Genomic DNA, 24,772 nt, shown 5'->3' with positions numbered 1-24,772 from the left:
AAATAAGAAATTATATCTTTCTTACATTTAATTTCATTTTCGTGGCATTTAAAAATTGTTTCAGATGTCTACATAGTTTTACAACATCTGTTGAAGGTTTAACTAGGCCACCTTGATTTTTTATATTCAACAAAAAACTTTTTGATGAATCACCCAAAAGTGCTTTTATACACTCTTTACAAGTTATTTTATTTTTTTCACAACAAAGCCGGCTATATATTCCACTATATCCTTGACACATATCAATTTTGTCAACATCAAAGTTATTAAAGACATTTTTAAGACTGTTCTGTATGTCATTAAAATTATCATCTACATCACTTTCACCATCTTCTTAACAAAGTATGTCAATAAATGAATTAGGTTTTTGTGTTTTCTTGGATGAATCAATGATCAGTATTGGTGTTAGATCTAGATTCATACAATTAGCACCTTCAGAGCAAGTCATGATTTCCATATGTATTAACAATCGTTTGTAAGCTGCTTCGAATTGAGCAGCAGTAGGATTGTTGGAAAATCCGCCCCTAGACCTCACTGCTGAGAAAAACATTTCCAAGTGGTCTTGTGAGAGTTTATAAGTAAGCAAATATTCTAAGAGACCATCTTCAAACATATCTCATATCTGCCTGATTTAAGATGTTTGATATACTTTTTAAACATACTATAAGTCCAACAAACCCTGTCTTACGTGAAGACTCAACCAAAGGAATTAGTTTATTTTGTTTAACGGGCTTACACTTCAGATTTTGTAAGTAAGATATTGATGATTGTATAAAGTGTTGAATATTAATATTATTGGAAATCTTTAATGGCTTTTTATGTTCTGCATTACTTAAGTGATTTCGAGTATTCAATAAATCAAAAATGTTGTTAATATTGGTGCAGAAAGTAATAGTTGAATCACAGTATGTCATTGCATCAGCAACACTCTGGCTAAATGTCTGTGCAGCTAACCTTACCTTCGTCTTTTCTTTATAATAATTTATGTGTCTTTTCATAATTTTTGTAGCAAAATGGAGCCCAAGACCATCTTGTATTGCTACAAGTTTTTCAAAGTATTGCCATTTTATTAGGTTTCCATTTTCATCATATAACTGTTTCCAGTCTCCAAGACTATTTCTACAAAGCTTCAGCATGTGCGCTGCATCTAAGAATATATGTACATTCTCATTGGTGACTGGATGTTTAAAGAATGTGGAATCGGAATCAGCTGAAAGATTTGAACCTAAACAACGGGCCATTGAAACGTTTGCAGCAGTTCCATCAAACGTTAATGTTCTAATAAAAGCACCAGTATCATTAATTTTGGTCAAACACATATTAACTAAATTTGCCTTTTCTTGGGCAGACATTCCATTGGTGAGAAAATAGGCAACAGGAACTTTCCAACGTGAGTTTATAGCTACTACCATAAATACTAGGGCTTCTTTTGCCTTTGGTAAGCCATCAGTCTTCAGTGCCTAAACCTAAATTAACATACCCCTGAATTCTATTATTATTAAAATGTACATCTTCTTTAATAAACATCTCATCCATTAATAAGGCACATATTAATTTTTTCCCTTCGGTTTTCTCTAATTAGTCGACCTTAATTTTTATAGCGTTTAAAGACTCAGCAGTAAAACCAGGTGTTCCATCAACTGAAGAATACCAACCTCTTAATGTACTTGGATGAGGCAAGATTTTAAATGTGTTACGTACATACTCGTAGGCTGCAGAAGAATAAAAATTTAAAGTCAAAGCAAATGAACGAATTTCTGGGGGAATAGTTCTTGATGTTTTTATTTTCAGTTGTCTCATTAAAATTTGAAATTGCACAATAGGAACTATTTCCTAAAAATGAATAAACTTTTTTATTTTAAATTATTCAGCAGTTCAGTGCCGGCTGTCATTACGATCGCACGTTCAATTGTTGCTCCGTTATCGTAGCTATTAAAATATATTCTCTCCGCTTACGTATCGTAATATTAAAATTAAATTATCTTTATTAGCATGCGTCCGTAGTCCGGCGCGCAGCCGTCGGTAATTACCGTGGCTGACTACCACCGTCTACGTTATCGCAAGACACGTAACGACAATGACTACACTAAACACGGCACTCATAACCAAACAAAAAAAAATCTATAGATAAATCGTTAACTTCTATGAGAAAAAAAGTCCCATCAAGAAACACCAGTATACAGTGTATCTAGTGACGTGTTCAACGTTTCAACAGAAATGGTTGACGAAGACTTCGAAACACAAAAAAAAACTGCCAAACGTCATCTCTCTGCAAAATCCGACGGCCAAGAGGCAAGTAAAAAAAAACCTATGTTTTTAACAACAAATAGATTCGCCTTACTCACCACCGATAACCAATCAGACCCTACCACCAGTACGTCACAAACCCCCTTTAATACTGCTAAGTGTGAAGATGCACCAAGTAAAACAAATTTAAATTATGAAGATGCACCAAGTAGATCAAATTTACCTCCTCCAATAATAGTCCGCGGCGTCCTTGACTTTATTGGGTTCCGCGACGAGCTAGTAAGACTAATCGGTTCCGATAACTTTTTCTTTAAATCATCGACTAACGACTTAAAAATACAAACAACTAAACCAGAATACTATCGAGTCATTATCCACTTCCTAAAAGAGAAGGAGGCGCAATACCACACTTACCAACCACGTGAAGAGAAACCCTATCGTATTGTCATCCGTAACCTGCACCCGTCCACCCCTACGGTTGACATAGGAATAGCCATTGAAGAAGAAGGGTACACAGTACGCCAAGTGTCAAACATTATCCACAAGACTACAAAAGTTAAACTACCTATATTTTTTGTCGACCTCGAACCAGCAGAAATAAATAAGGAAATTTTTAACCTAACATCTTTACTCAACACAAGAGTAAAAATTGAAGAACCACACAAGAGGAAAGACATTGTACAATGTCTCAACTGTAAAGAGTATGGTCACTCTAGAAAATAAGAAAATACTGTGCCTACCCACCAAGATGCGTCCGCTGTGGTGAACACCATCCATCAACCAGCTGCGTGAAAACTAGAGACACACCTGCCACATGTGCTCTATGCAAAGGCGACCACCCGGCCAACTACAAAAGCTGCCAAATCTACAAGCAAATCCAACAACTGCAATTATCATCAAAAAGACAAGGTACCAACTTGAAAAACACACCATATATGTATAAATAAATTAAATAACACAACCTGTAAAATCACTCAGCAGACAACGCCCGTAGCTAACCTCTCTTCACTACCCCCTCGTGCTTATGCTCAAGCCACAAATAACCAAATTTTGCATACACCCCCTGCTGATCAAACTAACGACCTCGCCCTAACCAATTTTATTAACGAATTTAAAGCTCTGATAAATCCACTTTTATCTCTTCTCACCACCGTCCTTGACCGCCTACTTTCCCAAAATGTCAAATAATTCATTCACCTCACAATCCCTTGTCATTCTATTATGGAACACTAACGGCCTAGCAAACCATAAAAATGAATTAATAACGACCCTGAACGAAAAAAGGATCGATATAGCTATTATTTCAGAAACCCATTTTACCTCCAATACCAAATTCTCAATCCTTGGCTACACCATAATCCCAGCAAACCACCTAGATAACACGGCCCACGCAGGTGCAGTGATTCTCATCAGGTCACCCATACAATTCACCCCCCCCCTTCCTAGTATAAATGGAGACTTCCTCCAAGCTGCAGCTATAAATATAAAATTAAATCATGTCCCAATAACTATAGTGGCGTCATATTGCCCGCCAAGACACAAAATTACGCAAACACAATTTGAAAATTTCTTTAACGGTTTTAGTCAATACTTCATCATAGGCGGCAACCTAAACGCTAAACACCAATCGTGGGGCTGTCACACAACTAATCCAAAAGGACAAGCTCTACTAAAAGCTGTCAACAATAAACAATTATCTATCCTCGCCCCTCCCAATCCAACATACTGGCCATCATCACCAAGAAAACGTCCTGATATCCTTGATATATTCGTAACAAATATACCGCCAAACTTAAGACACTTAGTAAAAAACTTATTAGATCCGTGTTCCGATCACTCCCCAATCCTCCTATGCATAGATGCCTCACCCCACCATCAACCTAGCAACCCATCACTAATAAATGGAATAATGAATTGGGAACAATTTCGTGACGTTATTAACCAAAAAATAAAATTAAACATACGTCTGAAATGTCCAAAGGATATTGACGACGCCGTACTTAATCTTACTCAAATCATTCAATCAGCTGCATGGAACTCTACTACCAAACCGAATAAAAAAAATAATAATCATAACCATTAATCGATCCCTGCACATGTCCGTGAACTAATAACCCAAAAAAGACGTGCCAGAGCCCGTTGGCAACGGTCAAAACTTCCATCTGACAAAAGTACTTACAATAAACTAACTTCATCACTGAAACGTATACTGCAACAGCTAAGAAATGAATCGTATAATAATTGGATTTCATCCCTAACGACAAAAAACAATTCGCTCTGGAAAGCAACACGTAACTGCTTAAAACAAAAACCTACCCAAACTACTCTAAAAAAACCTGATGGTACATGGTGCAAATCAGATAAAGAGAAAGCCGAACTTTTTTGTTCCCATCTTTCAGAAGTCTTCAAGCCCCACCAACCAATTGGCAACAGTACCTTCACAGAAACAATTGAAAATTCTCTTACTTCAGCCTTTCTACTTTATTTTGCCCCCAAATCTTTTCACCAGCTGAGGTTCTGCACTTTATTAATACCTTTCCACAGCTGGAATAGACCTCATCACAGCTGAAGTAGCTCGCCAACTGCCAAAGACTGCATTAATTCACCTAACCCGTATTTTAAACTCTATCCTGAGGCTCTCGTACTTCCCTATTCAATGGAAAATATCACTCATTATTTTAATTCCCAAACCTGGAAAACCTCCAGATAATCCGTCATCATATCGCCCAATGAGCTTACTACAATTTTTCGCGAAACTATGTAGGAAAAATGTTTTTTTTAAAAAATATCCAAGATCATTAATGACAACCAAATCATTCCCCACACACAATTTGGATTTCAAAATAAACATTCCACTATCCATCAGATACACCGCCTAACCGACTCAATCGCCTACTCCCTAGAAAACAAATCATACTGCTCAGCTATTCTACTCGATGTTGCCCAAGCATTTGTTAAAGTTTGGCACCCCGGTCTTCTACACAAACTAAAAAAAATTCTACCACCATCCTACTACTTATTTTTTAAGTCATATCTCTAAGACAGATTTTTTGCCACCAAAGTTGGTTCTGAAATTTCAAACTTTGCCCCAATCCTATCTGATGTTCCCCAACACTATTCAACATATACACAGCCGATCAACCAACCACCTCTCATACTTCGGTAGCCGACTTCGCTGATGACAAAGTTATATACATTTCAGAAAAAAACCCACACCTTGCTAGACAACACCTACAAAATCATCTAAACTTACTAGCAGACTGGTTTTCCAAATGGAAAATAAAAATAAATAACGAAAAATCATCTCACATTACCTTCACTCTCAAACAAAGCACAGTACCCCCAGTTTACTTAAACAATAAAGGCATTTCTTCTTCCTCTAACGTTAAATATTTGGGTATGACACTAGACAAAATACTTACCTGGGCCACACATATTAAACAAAAACGGCTCATACTAAATGCCAGACGAAGAGCACTCTTTCCACTTATAGGGAAACAATCAAAAATTAACCTTAATACAAAACTGCTACTATACAAAACCCTCCTCAAACCAATTTGGCTATATGGTATCCAACTATGGGGATCAGCAAAAAAATCAAATATTTATAAAATTCAAACATTCCAATCAATCTCACTACGCATGATTACATGCGCCCCTCCATATGTTTCAAATCATATTTTACATTCAGACTTAAAAATACTCACTGTCAAAGAAGAAGCCAAAAACTCCTACAAACTTTTCCGTGCCCGTCATGCGAACCACTCTAACCCTCTAATCCTTGCTCTAAACTCTGAGTCCATTCCTGGAAACCCACCTAGAAGGTTAAAGCGTAGCTGGAACCGTGACTTAAAATAATTCTAACCCTCTTGCCAGTAAGTTTTGCCGCTGGGTGATTACTTCATCAAGTCAATCATGTCATTAAACGTAAATCCTCAAACATGCTTATTGTAAAATGTATTTATAGATTGTATGTATTAAAAATAAAAAAAAATTATTCAGCAAACAAGTTGTAAGTTACATACAGAAGATTTTATTGCCATAGGATAATCATAAAGTAGTAGAAAAAATTCAAAAATTATATTTTGAAGAAGTATATTATTAAAGAAGAAAAGGGGGTGAGCATGTTTGGTGAATAACCCTCAAGGCTGGGCATTAACGAGTTAATAAGTTAAAGTTAAGTTACTTTTAACTAAGTAAATTAATGTGTTACATTTTTTCCCAAGTTATTCAGTAACTAATAAGTTAATTAATTTTATTGGCACGGTAAGTTAATTTTTTTTCCTAAACCACAGATTTAAAATAAATTCAATTTTGTACAAATTAATTTTATAAAAAAAAAAAATCTGAAATTTTAAATATATTAATTAATAATTATTAGACAATAATTTATAAAAATAATTATCATATGACATATTGCATATTCACAGAAAATATTATATAACTATATCAGTGGCATAACCAGAACTTTTAATGTCCATGGCAAAATAATCCAATCGGGCCCGTAGTTTTATAAATTTGGAAGAAAGAGATATGAGGAATAGCCTACAAAAACTAACCACCTATAAAATTCTACCCTTTAAGGTTTCAAACAATAAAAAACATGTTTAGTGTAATTATATTATTTTTATTGTAAAATTTTACTAAACATTTTTTTGGTTTATTGGATTTCATCATTGATTAAAGTATAATAAACAAATATAAGTACCTACAGTAAATAACTTTATTACATACATTTATTTAAAATGTTTAAGACATTTATTGAATTATTATGTTATTTGTTAGCTTAAAAAAAGGTAGGCAGGTATAATTATTAATTTTATATTAAAAAAAAGTAACTTATTTTTAACTAAGTTAAGTTACTTTTATTTTCTAATTAACTTGTAACTTTTGCACGTTAAAAAAAACAGAGTTAACTTTTAACTTAAAACTCAACTTACTTTTTTCTATATTAACTTAACTTAACGAGTTTAAAAAAATAGTTAACTTGCCAAGCCTTGATAACCCTATACAGTGTGTTCACGGAAACAGGGAACACTATCACTCATTACCTGGTAAATATTTTTTAATTCTGTTTATGGGACGTTGCAAGTACTATACTCTATTCAGAATAAGAATTCCCACTTTCGCGCATGCAACTGAGCCGCCGGCATCCGTCAAACCCCCCTGGCGAGTTACTGCCGCGCTGTGATTGGTCGCCAGTTGTCGACGTCTGCCGTCACCCGTCGCCATCGACAGCTGCCGCCGTGTATACAGATGATCATAAAAACAATTAACAAGATCGTAATAATTATTACATATTATTATGTTATAAATTTATAATGTATAGTTTGTTTTCTTTACCATTTTTTTTCGTACTTTTATCTTATTGTTCTACACCAGACACAATGCCTAAGTCACATAAAATTGTGGCATAGACGCATGTGATATTATAGCTCACTACGTATACATCTGCGGAATGTCGGCGGCGGCGGGGCTGCCGACATCAACGCCAGCTGGTGGCAACAAACATGCGCGAACGAAACGAGTTTTCGTCAAGCGAGTGGGAATTCTTATTCTGAATAGAGTATAGCTCTTTTTTGCCATTCCTAGCTCGAACATGCAATGATTAGTTAATAACAAATGATCAGTGATATAGGTTTTTTCTAAAAGTTCATGTTTCTATAGTAATTTGTATCATGGTTGTTAAAAAGAAACAATATGTCGTCGCTGATACTGCAACAAGACGTATCTCAAAATTTGACAAAATGAGATTATTGTTGATATTGGTAGATAAACACCGTCCGGAAATATTTTATTTCAGACTTTTTTTGCTTAGTCAACTGGTTAGACTGTAAATCACAAAAATGATAACATAACTTATATCAAACGTTGGTCATAACACAGCGTATCTCATTAAAATCACATTGAAAAACGCTGTTCCTGCCAGGTGTCTCAATAAAGTAAGTTTATTTTTTGATTTTTCTTAGATATTGCTATGAAATGGCATATTTTCTATATTTGGTTATTATATTATAATAACACAGAACGAATTTATGCTAAAACATATATAATATACAGAATTACGTTAAGTAGTTTGATTCTTTAAAATACTATTTTTTTCACTTGAGATAGGCAGTGTTCATAAAAACATTATATTGATATAGGTGTTGTTATTTATTATGTTTATATTTTTGTTGAATTCAAAGTTAGATTGTTTTACATTACAAAATATAAATTAATAATGTTGTATATTATTTTTATTCTTTTAAATCTACTTATTGTCTATACCTATTACTTATACAATTATCTTTTCTTTTTACTCTTTAGGTAAAACTGTGTAATTTTGCTCTTATATAATGGAATCAGATACAGCTGATAGTGATACAGATGTTAGTTGCTACTCATATTCAGTTGATGAATTATATGAAGCTGTAGAAAATAGTTCAAAATTAGTAATCAGGCAAACTACTGTTAAAAAAACAATATCAAAACCAGCGTCCTTAAATTTAAATGAATCAAATGAATTAGACTGTTATGTGCTCAATGACTGTAATTCAGAAATTAATATTGATAATATTGAAATATTTGAATTCAATGAAACTATGTTAAATAATGATAATATGAAAATAATTCCCAATTATGAAAATGAAACAAAAAGTGTAACAAATCATAACATTATAGCTGATATTATACAAGATGATGACACCAATAAGTCTTCTTTAGAGAATAATAAAATAATATTATACAAAATAATAAGGATATTAACGTTAGTGTTGAAGAAAATGATACCATTTCCCAAAACATTGGAAGAAAACGTAGTAAAAAAGCCAATTCAGAAGCCTGGAGTAGAAATGATGCAAAATATAAAAGAATGCGAGGAGAAGCCTATTTAGGATATAGAAGGAAGGAAAAACAAAGCACTTTAAATATATTGCATGACACACCGAGAGAAGAAAGACAAATGGGCCCACCATGTCAATCAAAAATATGTAAACAATGGAAAACAAGATTTTGTTCAGAAATAAAATGTGATGATCGTTTAAAAATATTTAATCATTTCTGGAAAGATCTGGTATGTTGGAAAGAAAAACAAATTTACATTTTATCTTTAATTGAATTAGTAGAACCTAAACAAAGAACAACTAAAAGTTTAACTTCCCGAAGAAGTGGTACATATTTTTACTACTTAAAAGTTGGTAATAGTAAATTTTGTGTATGCCGTAACATGTTTTTAAATACATTTGGATTAAAAGAGTCAACTATTAGATATTGGTTACAAAAAGATTCACTGTCTGAAAACATTTTACCAAGAAACGTCAGAGAAGATTTGGGAATAGTTGATGAAGAAATTGAATGTGAAATGGAAACAGAAAATGATGTATCAATTGGGCACAAAAGAGGAAATTCAAGACGAACAAAAAAATATAAGAACGAATACTTAGAACATTTTTTTAACAAACTTCCTAAACTTCCATCCCATTATTGTAGGAAGTCTACTAGGAAACTGTACCTGCAAACAGACATTACTTCAATTGCTCACCTTTACAATATTTACTGTGATGCATGTAAAATTGATAATGAAGAACCACTAAGTAGAAAGAAGTTTGTTAATGTTTACAATGATAAAAATCTCTCAATATTTATGCCAAAGAAAGATCAATGTGATAAATGCTGTGAATATAAAGTTAATAATGTATCTGAAGAAGAATATCAAAAACACATTGCACGAAAAATCAAGCCAGGGAGGAAAAAAACAGAGATAAAATATCTGCTGAATCTGGTGAATGTCACACATTTACATGTGATCTAATGGCTGTACAATTATTACCTTATTGTCAAGCCAGTGCATTATATTATAAAATGAAACTGGCTGTTCACAATTATACCATCTATAACTTAAGTACTCACGAAGCAATTTGTTATTGGTTTGATGAGAGCCAATGTGATCTTGTGGCATCAGTCTTTGCATCATGTCTTGTGGATACAATCGAAAAAACATTGAACACATCATTAAAACCAGTAATAATTTATACTGATGGCTGCACGGCTCAAAACCGAAATAGTGTTCTATCCAATGCTTTATTGCATCTTAGCATTAAGTATAACATAGACATCACTCAAAAGTACTTAGAAAAAGGCCATACTCAAATGGAATGCGATAGCGTGCACAGTGTTATAGAGAGGAAAATGAAAAAGACAGATCATTATTTACCGAGTCAACTATGTAATCTGGCAACTGAGGCCAGAAGATATCCATTTCCATACAAAAATCAATTGTTAGAATTTTCTTTTTTTTCCGATTATAGCATCAATAACTTAATGATTTACGATTCAATAAGACCAGGAAAAAAATCTTTTGACCCAGTTGTAACAGACATAAGGGTTCTCAAATACTGTGCCAAAGGAGTCATTTTATACAAAATCAACTACAATGACGATTTTACAGAGATGCCTAGAAGACCAAATAAAATTGATATGCAAAATGTATGTTCATTTCCTAAGCTATATGAGTCACAAAAAAAAATTTCACTAGATAAATGGAATGATTTACAGTCTTTAAAGTCTATAATCCCTTTTGACTGCCATGGCTTTTATGATTCCTTGCCTCATATGGACGAAAGTGTACGAAAACTAAAAAAAACACAAACCAAGAATTAAGACTGATGGATAACTGATGACTGATGGATAACTGAAGACTGACTAATAATTGAAGACTGTTTTGATTATTTAATAATATTATGTTATTTTCTTATTGTTATACAAAACGATAAGTTGTTTTTTAATTATAATTTATGGATAAGACTACAAGTTATGTTAATTATTTTTTAATTTCTAATTTTTATGATTCATTTTACATTTTTATACTTACAAAGTTACGTTGATTGAAAAAGACAATAAGTTATGTTAATTATTTTTAATTTCTAATTTTTATGATTCATGTTAAATTGTTATACAAAAAAGAAAGTATATTGATTTTTATTATAATTTATGGAAAAGACTACTCGTTATGTTAATTATTTTTTAATTTCTAATTGTTATAATTAATTTTACATTTTTATACTTAACAGCAAAGTTTGTTAACTATCAATTATGTTTATTCTTTTTTTAATTATTATAATAAAAGTATTTGAGTTCTTTAAAATATGTTGTTATATTATTTTTTCTATAGTTAAATTATTTAAATCATTCTTTATAATTCATAATGTGTGGCAAGGAAAGAAAATACATTTAAGTAATAATTAAAAATATCATCTCGCCATGAATAATATAAATAATAGTGGATAAATAAAAAATAAAAATTAATTATTAAGTTAATATTAACACAGCCTATCTCAATATGATTATCCCTAACTAAACGTATCTCATGTAAAACTTTATATTTACTCACAATTTGAATTATTTCATTAAAATAATTAATTTTTTATGCCAAAGGTTTGAACAAACCTTTAAAATATTTCATTTTGGCAAGAAAAATCATTTAAAACACGTTTTATTGCTCTACTGTAAAATCATGAAAACTGAGATACGTCTTGTTGCAGTATCAGCGACGATGTGCAATAAAAAAAATAAAAATAAATTTTCATATACATTAGTCCAATTGAATGTCCAATAAACAGAATTGAAAAATATTTACAGTGTAATGAGTGATTAAGTATTCCTGGTTTCCGTGAACACACTTTTAATGCTAAGAACTCACTTTAAGCATTGTAAAGCAATTATCTGATATTTTATTTTTATCTTTCAAATGCTCAGTTAACTCCTGTAGATTTTTGATTTTATTCTTTAAATATAAGTTGTTATTCCTCAATTTTTTATTTTTCCGTTTTAATAGTTGAACTTTATTTTGGCTAGTGATCCAATAATTTCTTTGGCTATTTGGAGTTGTTATATCTGATTCTGATTTGAAATCCCCAAAACAACATTTTCTTTTTCTAAAACAAAATAGAAAGTAAATTATTTATTTGATCTTATAGAATACTACATTTCAGACTATTATAATATTAACTACCTTGGTCTTCAGGTGTCAATGGTAAGTATTGACTAACTATGTATATCATCTATATTTGAATCAATGACTTTGATATTGTTCATAGAAGCTACACAAGGAGTACCAGCTAAAAATAATAAGCAAAATAATTTTTTTAATTACTATAGGTATATTATTTATAATAACTATATAAAATAAAAACAATATAAAATTAATAAACTTACGTGCATTTTCATAAATTGGATGGGTTATACTCTTTTCAATTATATCATCTACATTTAAATCAATGACTTCAATATCATTCATAGAAGCCATCAAAGCAGTACCAGCTACAAAAAAATTACCTAATTATTTTTAAAACAGCAATTATAGTTTTAATAATTATTAAATTAATAAACTTACGTGAATTGTCAGAATTGGCAGAAATCACCAACTGTTGTTCAGATACATTATCTGCATTCAAATCAATGCCAAGAGTAACACAGGCTGGAAAAATGCTAGGTACTGATGATGTTTTTAAAGTTTGTTTAGTGCCAGCAATGTTTAAAGTATAATCTGTTTCTAAAAATGATTACTACATATTTATTACTATTTGCAGATTTATACTTAAACTCAGGATCAAAGTCTTGTATAATGTTAATCCACTTATTAAGATTAACAGCATCCTTGGGAAATCTATGAAATTAAGTAAATACATTTTAAAATACCTAAATGCGACTACAAATATCTTGGATACTTGTGAAATCTTGAACCTCCTTTTAAAGCTCGGCTTTTACATCCAAACACACAACAAGTATTAACCATTGTTATGTATTTTATAAATTACAGAAAACTAAAGAATCAGTAGAATACTAGAATCTCTATTGTAGTAAGAACTAAGAAGTAAGTATAATATTATTTTCAATTTTGGGATTTTGATAAGATTATAAGAGTAACATTCTGTTATCATTATTTTGTTCACGGCGGAAAAATGTTATTACCAGTTTCTCCAAGAATGCTCACAAATGTATGGGTTTCTCTTTTGCACAATGTTGGCTTAAGTTATCTCTCTCTAAACGCAGTCCATTCTATTATGTCTATGGTCTCTAGACGCTCGTTCTTAAATCGTGATAGTATCTTGGTTCGTGGCATTTACCGCCAAAAACATCATGATAATAACTACTGTTTACTTTATCATGACCATGACCTAGCATAAATGTGTGGTGCCGGCTAACCTTTAAACTTTAGATGTACAATACGAACCGACGAACCATGGAGGATGTTTTCAAATCGTCCATTCGTCCGTCGTCGGTTTATTGTTGCCTGTTGCTTGTAATACCATGATTAATTTATCATGTGTAATACCTCTTTACTGGATTACCGCTGCAGACTTTAGTAATTATTTTGCTTGATATTTAATCGTAATGCATAATACAAATAATTATTTCTACCGTGGTGTCATTCGTGTGTTATGTGTCTCGTGGTGTAATACAGATAATATATTGTATTTTCTCATGGTATCTAGTATATTTCATCTACAGCCATGTCAACACGCATCGTCGAATCTCCGCGTCCGTTATTATTCGAAAATTCGTAATTCATGCGTATTCCTCGTGACTAAACCGTTTTGATAACAATATTAACTTCGTATAATTTTTTGTGCGTTATGCTAATACGTTATACGCAAATACGACTTTCCGACTTTCGCTTCATTAAGGATCTGGTTTCTAGTGTTTTTATCGTTTTGTTTACGTCCGCCTGACAAGTGTTACTCGTTTCCGCCTAGAACACATCGTATTTCGTCTCTTCCTAGTTCCTTTTTTCGTTAAATGCTGACGTTGATGCAGTGAATCAAATTACCATGATATTGTTCTTTGTTCCTGATTGTTTTTGTCCAGCAAATTAACGCTTCAACGGCAGCACCTTGGTATTTGGTAATTATCAATTTTAATAAATATTTTACTATTGCCATTCATTAATAGGCAGTGATGTAAAAATACCGTATAATATTTTTCATTGGTATAATACGTGTATTATACATGTATTATACGTGTATTATACAGTATTTAAAAAAAAATTGTTTGGTGTTTACATTATTGTTAAATATAGTTATTTAAGTATAGTAAAATCAAAACTATTGAAGTTTATTGATGAATAATGATCCATTTTAAATATTAAATTAAATAATGGCAGTTATGAGTTAGGTAATTATAAATAAATAAAAATATATTGTTTCTAAGTTTAGAATATTAGATTTTAATATTTTTAGTAATTAGAATTAGCATTTAATTAATTGATTTGTGAGTATTTACAGTAATTACACAACTATTTAGACCCCCAACACGGCCAACACTATAGTGTTAATAAATAAGAACTTTTAACAAAAAAAGAAACAAACTTTATTATAATTTATTATTATAAAAACAGAACATAAATTAATAGCTTTATTTTAAATTACCTATAAAACATTAACCATTAATAATATATAGGTAATAACAAAAATTTAATAACAAACAAAATAAAATAATAACTTGTTCTTCTTTTCTTTAAAAGTTATAATACATTGTATAAAGATAAAATTAAAAATTACCAATATTTATTTTTAATACTCTTTATTTTTGTTAATCACAGCCTGGAAAATTGATTCTGTCTCATCAGGATCAATTTGTATATCTTCTTCTAACACATCTTCTTCGTCTTCTTCATCTAAATTATTGATCTCCAGACTACTATCTTCAAAACATTCTAAATCTTCAGCATCATTACTATTTTGTAGCTTTAGATTGTGCTTAACATATACTAATTTAGAAGCTCTATCCGTAGTTAATCTATTTCTTTTTGCTGTATGCACTAGTCCATAAGTAGAAAAAGATCTCTCTGTAGAAGCTGAGGTAGGTGGACATTGTAAAATGGCTGATGCAACTGTCGCTAAATTCGAAGACGAACAAATTCCATTCCACCATGTTATTATGTTCATTTGATTACCATCGGTTTTAGTATTTAGACAATTCCACACAAAGTCTCTTGCCCATAAACCACTATTTGTTCTATAGTTTACCAAATCACATAATACATCAGCTTGTGGTAAATTAATATAGGTTGCAAAATAATAAATGAATTGTGAAGCTTCTACACTTTCTTCTTTAGTCAAATATTTGCCCTTGTGTCTAGGATCTAATAAATGAGCAGCTAAATGAATTTTTTCAATTGCCATTTTTCTTCTTTTTTCTATGCATGATAAAATACCTTGTTGTTCTTTTGATACTGAAACTAAATTTTTTATTTTGTTGTCAATTTGATGAAACGCACAGACAACATCTGATAAATTACTAGCCTCAGACTCTAAAATTTTAATCCAAATCGAAATAGGTTCAAGTATGCTAATAAGTTTTTCAACTTTTGGCCAAAATATATCATTATCTAATATTTTAGCTGAAGAATTTTTACTCAAATACTTAATAGCTTTTGGAGAAATAGCTATTTGTTGCAAATATTGTTTATTAAAAATAAGGCTTTTTAAACATTGCACATTTGAGCCCCAACGGGTCACAATAGGTAACTTGAGTGTTATTTTTTTTTTAATTTTATCAGAATCAGCATTTTGAAATTCTTTTAAAAGTGAATTTAATATGTGGGACTGTTTGAATTCAACACAAATTTTTTTAGCTGAATCCCCCAGTAATGAAAAAGTATTTAACTGCATTAGATCTTTGTTAAGTAAGTTTAGGACATGAGCAGCACAGCCATAATATGAAATTTTTTCATCTTTCAATTTTTCCTTAAGAATTTTCCAAGAACAAGTCATATTTTTAGCATTATCTGTGACAACAGATATAATTTTCTTAATGTTTACAGCGCCAAATACATTTTCTATTATACTAGCCATGTATTCTCCAGTATGTGAGTTGCTTCCAGTGTCAATAATTTTAAAAATTACAGGTTCTGGAGTAGTCAATATAACATTTATGATCTTATATCTATCATTTATGTTCTTGCCTATAATTAGAAAAATATGTTTTTTACTAAAGGAATTGACAAAAAATACTAATTACCTACCTAATATTACTCCATCCATCCAACTGAAGAGATAAAAAACGAGCACTGTCTATTTTTGCTGTCACTTTATTTTCAATTTTCTTATATTCTGCATCTAAAAGTTTGTTCGATAAATGATACCGCGTAGGTAGTTTTAAACATGGGCGGATTTTTTTAAATGCTTTTTGCCAGTAAACATTTTCGGTAAAACTTAATGCTGTCCCAGATGCATAGCAAGCTCTAGCAAGAATTTCCCATATTTCTTCCTATATAAATTATAATAGCACTAGTTTAGTTAAATAAAAAAAACAATTGATTAGTGAATGTATAATATAGAATAGGACCTAATCTATATTATACATTAATTTATTTGATAAATAAATACATAAATATATTTATCAAATAAATTATATATTTACATTTTATACCTAATCATTAGGTAGTTAAAAAATATTAAAATTCAACAAATTAATAACTGCCTTTTCATCATAATTATCTTTATTAGTATTCAGTTATCTAGAATTTATTCTATTAAAGTAAACAATATTAGTTATTACCTGTTCTTGTATATTAATGAGGCGATCGACATATCCATCCAAAGTTGTAGTATTTGATTCTCTTGAAATCTTACTTGAAAAAGTTGTTAGTTTAGTTGCATTTGAATCATTCTTAAAAATATTTGTGTTTGATGAAGATGTAGTAATAGAACTAGCAGGAATATCTTGATAATTTCATAGGAATCAACTGTGTTTGAATTTTGTACTAAATCTTGATTTTCAACCATAAGTTCAGTATCCTCATAAGTTTGATCATTTTTTAAAAAGGCTGGTATAATTGCACCCAAATTATTTGATGATGTTGTTTCGGTGCTACTACTGCTACTATTTAAACTGAAACTAACCTGTTCACAGTTGTTTAGTTTAAACAAAGATGCAATTTTTACTTTATCATTTTGGAATTTGAAATCCGTTTTTCGGCATATTAATAAATGCTTAGCTAAACGAAATGCATTATAGCTAGGCGTAAGACTCCTTGCAAAATATGCATTTTCGCTTTTCCGTCTTTCCAATATAATACTTAATAAAATATTTATCAACAAAAGCTTTTTGTTTCGAAGGTCGACCCATTGTAAAAACAAACGGTACCTAACTTTTCAATTATTCAGGAGTTAAAAATAATTGTAAATTTTAGTTAAAAATTATTAAATGTAAGACGTTATAACTTATAACACATAATACGAAATAATAACAATAAATAAAAGTTATAATATAGTATAAGAATAATTAGTACCACCAGTACACTAATAACTTATAAATAAATACATTTATGCAAAACGTGATGACTGATATGCCGTACAACCGCCATGGCGCATCAGTTAGTGGGGACCAGCTGTCGCGACACGTAACTGTCGTTAAATCACTGTTATCAGTTGAAACAAAATGCATTGCATGCATAAACGGCGAATCGGCTTACCATTTACATAGGCGTGCGCATGGGGTATGCAGAGTATGCAGCTGCATACCCTTAAGCTCTTTGAAAATCGACACAAGAAAAAAACCTTTTATGCACAAGAAAAATAATTAGTACGTACCTATATTAAAATATTTATAATGATAAAAAATTATTAAAAAAAAATGATAGAAATGATATCAGACTAACGGCAGTGACAACGTTTGATTCACGTATTAAAATCATAATAGGGCGATTGTTATGCTAACTTCCGTCTGACGTATACCTATGGCCGGGTGCTATTAGTAAATTGAAATATCTAGTTATTAATTATTATTTTATTAACTATCAAGTATTTGTGTAATACATACTTTTTATATTTTGTCATAGTATATGTTACAATATTTTTTTAATTAAACAGTAAGTCTTTTCAACATTTGTGTATTGTGTAAGTGTATAAATTATTAGAATTTTACATTCTTAAAATAACTTTTAGGGCACGCCAGTGGCAGTCTTTTGCATACCCTGAAAAAGAGGCCTGAGCACGCCTATGACCATTTATCACTCTTTTTTTTTTTATACCATTTGTATTTTATTTTTTAATACACAACGTATAATACACTTGTATAATACAATTATTAGTGATGGGCGGTAACGAATAATTTGTACTATCAAATAATATTCGATTATTCGTACAAACTATCGAATAATAATTAATCGATTAATAAATTGCACGACTGAATAACGTATTTAACCTTTTCCCTGCCAAGCACTTTTAAATTATTCACCACTGTCAGGCCAAGCTTTTTTTATTTTGGAATTTTCACTTTGTTTTTATTCTATTTAATGAATTCCCTGAATTAATAATTATCAGCAAAAAAAAAAACTAATTAATTAATTTCCTAATTAGTTGTAAGTATTTTTTCATTGACCAGCCTAGGTTACTCAACATTTATCATTAACCGGTAATTAATAACGCATATATTACAAATTGCAAAAATTAAGTATTTATTAAAAAAAAAAAAAATACATTTATCAGAATTTAAAAATAACATGTAATTATACTTGTATTATGCTACAGTTTGTAATAAAATATTTAAAAAATATAAGTCAACATTTTTTTGTGTGGTATATATTAAAACAAGGTGCTGCGCATCAGCCCACATCACATTCTGTACACATGTATCTGGTGTCAGTTCGCTTATTATTCTTCTTGCATAGTTGGCATCTTCTTCTGGCAAGCCTTCCAGATTGTGTTGATGGAACTTCTGATGGAAAATGCCTATCGATTAGTTTTGATGGTTGGTCTTTAGTCGGTGGTCTTGATTTTGCTACACGATCGGTTTGATATTTTTCTATTATTTGTCTTATTAGTTCTAACTGAAACTGAGCAATTGGTGTATGGTTTCCAGAAACAGTCTTATATGACGAGTAGGCATTTAATAATGATAAATCTATCAAATGAAAAAATATTTTTTTGTACCATTTTATTGTTTTTCTTACACACTCCACACTACTTAGTAACATATCAGTTTTATCAACAGATCCCATATTTTCATTATATTCTTTAACACACTTAGGTTTCATTGTAATTTTACCATGTTTTTGAATAGGTATTTGTTCATTCTTATGTATTGTGGTCAGCATATGCACCTCTCTCCGATCCATCCATTTTATTGTCAACATTTTATTAGTATGTTTACATTCAGTTTGACCTTGTTGAAATTTATTTTTTTTGAATTGTGGCATTCCACGATGATTGCATCTAACAGTTCCACAAGTATTGGTTTTTTTTTTTATGCAAGTACATTGAAAGTATTGGTGATGTATACCAGTTGTCAGTATATAGAGTATGACCTTTATTCAAATATCTTTTCATCAATGTTATTACAACAGCACCTGATTGGCCTAAATTAGCATCACATGAAACAAGACGTGTAGTTTTCCCAGTGTATATTATGAAATCTAATATATAGTCTGTTTCAACATCACACAAAATAAAAAATTTGACTCCAAACCGATGACGTTTAGTTCTTATAAACTGCTTGAATGAAAGTCTTCCTTTCCATAGCACCAAACTCTCATCATAACAAGATTTTGAAATGGCACCATAGCAGATCTGAAATTGCTCTTTATATCTTGTAATACCATATCAATTTTAAATAGGCGGTCATTTGTGACTTGATTGTTATTATTACAAAAATGAATATAACGCAAAAGTAATTGAAACCGATTTCTGCTCATAATTTTTCCAAAAATAGGAGAATAAAGTAGTGGATCTGTAGACCAATAGTCTGAAATGTTAAGTTTTTTATTTCTTGCCATAAGCATTTGTACTGCAATAAATAAATATAATTCTTCTGATGTAGTGTCATACCAACTTGCATCGCGGCATGACATAATATGTGACTCAGTGTTTTGCCTATAGTATTTATTTGTTTCATATGCAACTTTGCCCAATAAAAATGGAGTTATTAGAGCTTCAAAAAAATCTAAAATAGTAGAGTTACTGTTCAATTCAAACTCTTTTTGAATACCACTTTTACTAGGACAAAACTGGTGAACTTTAGGTTGAAATGGTGTACCAGATTTCCATTTAAAATTTGGAGTAAACAGACCTTTGTTGATATTTTGAGGTACAAATACTTTTGGTTGTTGTGTTGGAATTGAAACTTCAGTTTCTTCTTCAGTATCAGATCGTACAGTTTCTTCATCAGTATCAGGTTGTTCAGTATCTGACACTGTTTTATACTCTGCATCATTTTGATGGAATACACTGTATTTGTGAACATCATCTTCCTCAGTTTCAATGTCTTGTTTTGAAGCTATTTCTTCTTCATCAGATTCATCAAAACCAACTGTAAAATACATAAACAATTTACTGCATATATAAGCATGGTATACCTTGTACATCGAGATGTATATACTACACTGGAGCGCGTACTCCCTATGATATCACTACAACGAAAAACGAGCCGTCGGCGTAGCCTTGTTCCCCCACCATTGCAGGGCAAAAAAAACTCACGTAGTCACGTAGCATATTCAGATAAGCTCCGTGCTCGCAACGTTCGTTGTTTATTTATTTTTCCTGTAGTTACAAATGTACGATTTTTAATTTCTTTGTTGAAAATAATTAGTTTTTAAATACATTGTTCTAAATTGTGGTCCGAGAATTATATTGTAATGAAATTAGGTACTTAAAAATAATTTATAATAAGCAACTACTAGTGAATAGGTACCCAATATTCATAAGCAGTCAATTAAAACAAACCATTATTTTTCTAATATTTATATTTGATACAACAATACAACATAAATACATAATGCCAAATGACTGGCTTACATTTATTTCTAATATTACCTCAAAAAAATTAAAAAACATACAAATCTAATTTTATTTTACAAATTATTAAATAATATTAATTTAGTGAATTTTTGCCTCAGTGAAGATTTATTTTTAAATACTTCCCTAGAATTAATTTCTTTTGCATAATGACGCATTCTTATGTTGATATAACTATTACTTATAGCTGTAAACAGACTATATTCATGAGATGGAGAACCTAAATCAACATTAACAGGGTGAGAATTTGGGAAAAAAAAAAGTGAATTTTTATTTGATATATTTTTTTTTGTTAACATAATAATACTTTGTTTCACATTCTTGTGTAATATTTTTTTTATTACTACTATAGTGTGAAAAGATTTTTCCAATTCCTTGATGATCAAAGATACAGCCTCAGATACAATTTTTAATTTTCCTCGACTTACAAAAGATGTAAATTGAATACCTGCTGTATAGTTATGATCTGATTGAGAACTTAATAATATACCTACACAGAAAGGACACACAAGTTTTTTGCATATGCTTCTTACAATATATCCTGCAATGTAATCTAGTATTTCACCTGTGTACTCTCCTAACTGTACACTATTAAGAATATCTAAATAATTATTAATATCAGATTCAAATATATTTTCACTGTCTTCAGTTATAAAGCTTCTTTTTTCACAACGGAAATCTAAAACATCCCCTCCAGGAATAACAAAATGAGAGCAATTTCCGTTTTCCACAGTAATATTTTTGGTAAATAGTAATTGCCTTAAACTTTTTTTGAATTGGACACAATTTGGGTTATTGTTAGACCCTCCTCTCGCTCTTATACAACCAAAAAAAATTTCAAGGTGATCCTGTGACATTTTGTATGTCAAGATAAATTTAAGGGGACTTTGAGATCTATATAGAAGTTTATAAGCAATTTGTATAGTAGAAGACATTGTAACAATAAATCCTAATATGAACATTTTTCTCCCACCTAATACTAACGGACTTCCATCACATTTTAATGTTTTTAAATAATCGGTAGTATCATTGAATACAGACACTATAGTGTTGATATTACCAGCGTGTATTGGACTCTTATAACCTTTAGAAAATGGTATTCTAGAATTTAGAATATCAAATAGGCGGTCAATTTTTCTTATAAATTCAACTGTAGCTTGGCTATTTGTAAAAGAAGGTTCACCTTTTTGACACAAATATTCGATTGCATCGGCAACCCCACTACTCAACGTTTGTGCTGCAAGCTTGACCTTCATGACTGAATTTCTGTAATTAATATGTTGTGCAGTTAGCTTATTTGCAAATTTTAATCCTAATTCATTTTGAAAAGAGTTCAAGGAGCATAAATATGACCATTTTATATCACCATTTTTTGACTGAATAATTTGTTTGTCAGCTAAAGAAGAACGAGCAAGCTTAAGCATGTGGCAAGTGTCAAACATGGAATATACTTCTATAGATTTATCTATAGTGAATTTTGTATTCAAGTTGTCTATATCAAAACTACAGCCCAACTTTTTAAAACATTGTATGTTAGCAGAAGCACCATCACACGTTACATTCCAGACCTGAATGCCTACCTCATGCAGTTTTACAATAGCTGTAGATAATAATGTACTTAATACACTACTATTTATCTTATTCACATAAAAAAAAGCAATTGGGCATTTAAACTGTTTAGTTAAGCAAACAACCATAATAACTAAAACTTCAGTAGCAAGCTCTGTACTTTCACCAACACCAAATTCTACATTTCCAGCATATTTGCCTTTATCAGGTTCCCAAATTAGTTGTTTTCTGATCGACATAGAATCAAAAACCAACGAACAGTCTTGTAACCAAGTCTTTTGAGTTATTTCAAGTTTTAAAAATTTGAAGACTCCTTCCAAAAACCCAGGCTCACATTCCATAGTGCTCATCCAGCTTCGAATGGTTGAATGATGAGGAAGTCTAAAATGTGTGCGTACATACTTATAAGCTCTAGGAGAATAGAAGAAAAGCGTTTTAGCAAACTCTTTCATAGAATCACTATAGCGTATGGCATTTTTCCCAATTTTTTTAGTTTTGCGTTCATGCAGTAATAAAGCTAACGGTATCCCACCAAAATGTTCTTCAAGCTGTGTCGTCACATCATCTGACATTGGGACATTTTTCTTAATGCGCATAACAAGACCTGTAACAGTGTTAAACACAAATACATTTTAAAAATTCAATATTGTATTAGAAACAATTATGTTAATTAAATTACTTTTTAATGATTTTATTTTTGTTTCTCTTCGCTTAAGGCGTTGTTGTAATACTTTTACTTTTTTTCTCAAAATTGCCTTTGTTGGAGATTGTATGGAACACTGAACACTTTTACTATTATTTTCAAAACTTTCTGAACTCTGTAATTAATAATTATGATTGCTAAACATATTTAAATATTTCATAACAAATTTAAATTACCTTAGTTAGATCCATATATGGTACCATATTTGCACTGGAACATTCTATATCGACCGTATCGACAGATATATCACAATTATTGTCAACCTAAATCAATAAATAATAAAATTACCGAATCAGTCTTATATTTTCAACTTTTATGTTTGTTTGAAGCAGTAGATTTTATAAAAGTTGCATATCTAGACATTTGTATATGTCACTGGGTAAAAGTGTATGTCTTAAAATTAGATAATGTACAGAGAAACAAACTTTGTAGGTAGGTAAACCTATATACACAATTTGTATATAACAACATTTAATTTTGTTAAAAATATAGAGGCAATATTTGTCACTATGTAGTCTGCAGGACCTAAGTATATTGCATACTATTAATTAAAAATAGGTAACAACAATTTCTGAAATTAGTAAATGAGTAAGATTATATGATGTAAAATTATTAAACTTACCAATGGGTTTCTTTGTAACAACCGGCGAACAACTTTTTTCTTCTGTAAATGTTGAGGAAACTCTTTAAATACAGATGGAACAGCCTCATCTTTTAACCATTTCACATTTGCTCCTGGACGGATTTGGTAGTCTTCATTTGTAAAGTGTTCGCTGCATAAATAGCTATACTCAGAAGGTTTGAAGTTTTTGCGTTTCATTTCATGTATCCACTTTGCCAAAACGGATGGCCTCTTTAGAGGAAAGCTAAGCCAGGTAAACAAAATATACTCATCAGACAGTAACGTTTATCTTGTATAATATTAAGGATATTTGCCTATTTATATTAGAATAATCGGAACAAAAATGACTAAAGGTACCTATGTTTTTACATACCGGTGAAATTGTATACCACATCCTTTTTTCCGCCGGTTTGTACACCCATATGAGGAACACGAAATTACCATGATTAAATAAGTTTGATTGAATTTACAATAAAGCAGGAATTTAACCAGTAAACAGAATGAAATAATCGAAATTGCACAACGGCGTAACGCACTGGCTTGTGCCATCCAGTCCTTTTGCCATGCAATGGTGGGGGAAGCGAATCAACGAGCCGGCTCGTTTTTTGACGACTCGTGCGCGCTCCAGTGTAGTATATACATCTCGATGACCTTGTATGATATGTTATCATGAACTTTTGTATAGTAATTATTCATAATGGTATACAAAATAATACAATACATAAGTATAACACATACATAATGAAATGCACAGGTTATATAGTGTATATAGGGTATATATTTTATATAATACATACTATAACTATTTAATAATATAATTACCGAAAAAATCACTCATGAATTCGTCGTCCGACT

The 24,772-nt window shown here is 30.8% G+C and overlaps 2 protein-coding genes and 1 pseudogene across 2 annotated transcripts; 1 reads left to right on the top strand and 2 right to left on the bottom strand.

The window, feature by feature from the left end:
- Nucleotides 1-7,731: 7,731 nt before the first annotated feature.
- Nucleotides 7,732-11,285, top strand: LOC149058077 (uncharacterized; annotated as a pseudogene).
- Nucleotides 11,286-12,238: 953 nt separating this feature from the next.
- Nucleotides 12,239-13,021, bottom strand: LOC149058076 (uncharacterized). Its single transcript, XM_089218301.1, is given in 6 exon segments — nt 12,239-12,344; nt 12,442-12,546; nt 12,620-12,781; nt 12,784-12,799; nt 12,802-12,892; nt 12,954-13,021. Coding segments are annotated over 6 exon segments (516 nt in total). The 3' UTR covers nt 12,239-12,270.
- Nucleotides 13,022-22,149: 9,128 nt separating this feature from the next.
- Nucleotides 22,150-24,560, bottom strand: LOC149058075 (THAP domain-containing protein 1-like). Its single transcript, XM_089220975.1, has 6 exons — nt 24,291-24,560; nt 23,918-24,161; nt 23,472-23,558; nt 23,272-23,410; nt 23,125-23,196; nt 22,150-22,289 (listed from the first exon to the last, which is right to left on the bottom strand). The coding sequence occupies exons 1-6, from the start codon at nt 24,464-24,466 to the stop codon at nt 22,276-22,278; spliced, it is 732 nt and encodes a 243-aa protein (XP_089077101.1). The 5' UTR covers nt 24,467-24,560; the 3' UTR covers nt 22,150-22,275.
- Nucleotides 24,561-24,772: the final 212 nt, after the last annotated feature.

This window comes from Diuraphis noxia, unplaced genomic scaffold (assembly GCF_037042655.1).
Source record: "Diuraphis noxia isolate RWA-SAM2 unplaced genomic scaffold, SU_Dnox_SAM2 contig0002, whole genome shotgun sequence".
Lineage (NCBI taxonomy): Eukaryota > Metazoa > Arthropoda > Insecta > Hemiptera > Aphididae > Diuraphis > Diuraphis noxia.
This window is presented reverse-complemented; position numbering and strand designations above follow the sequence as displayed.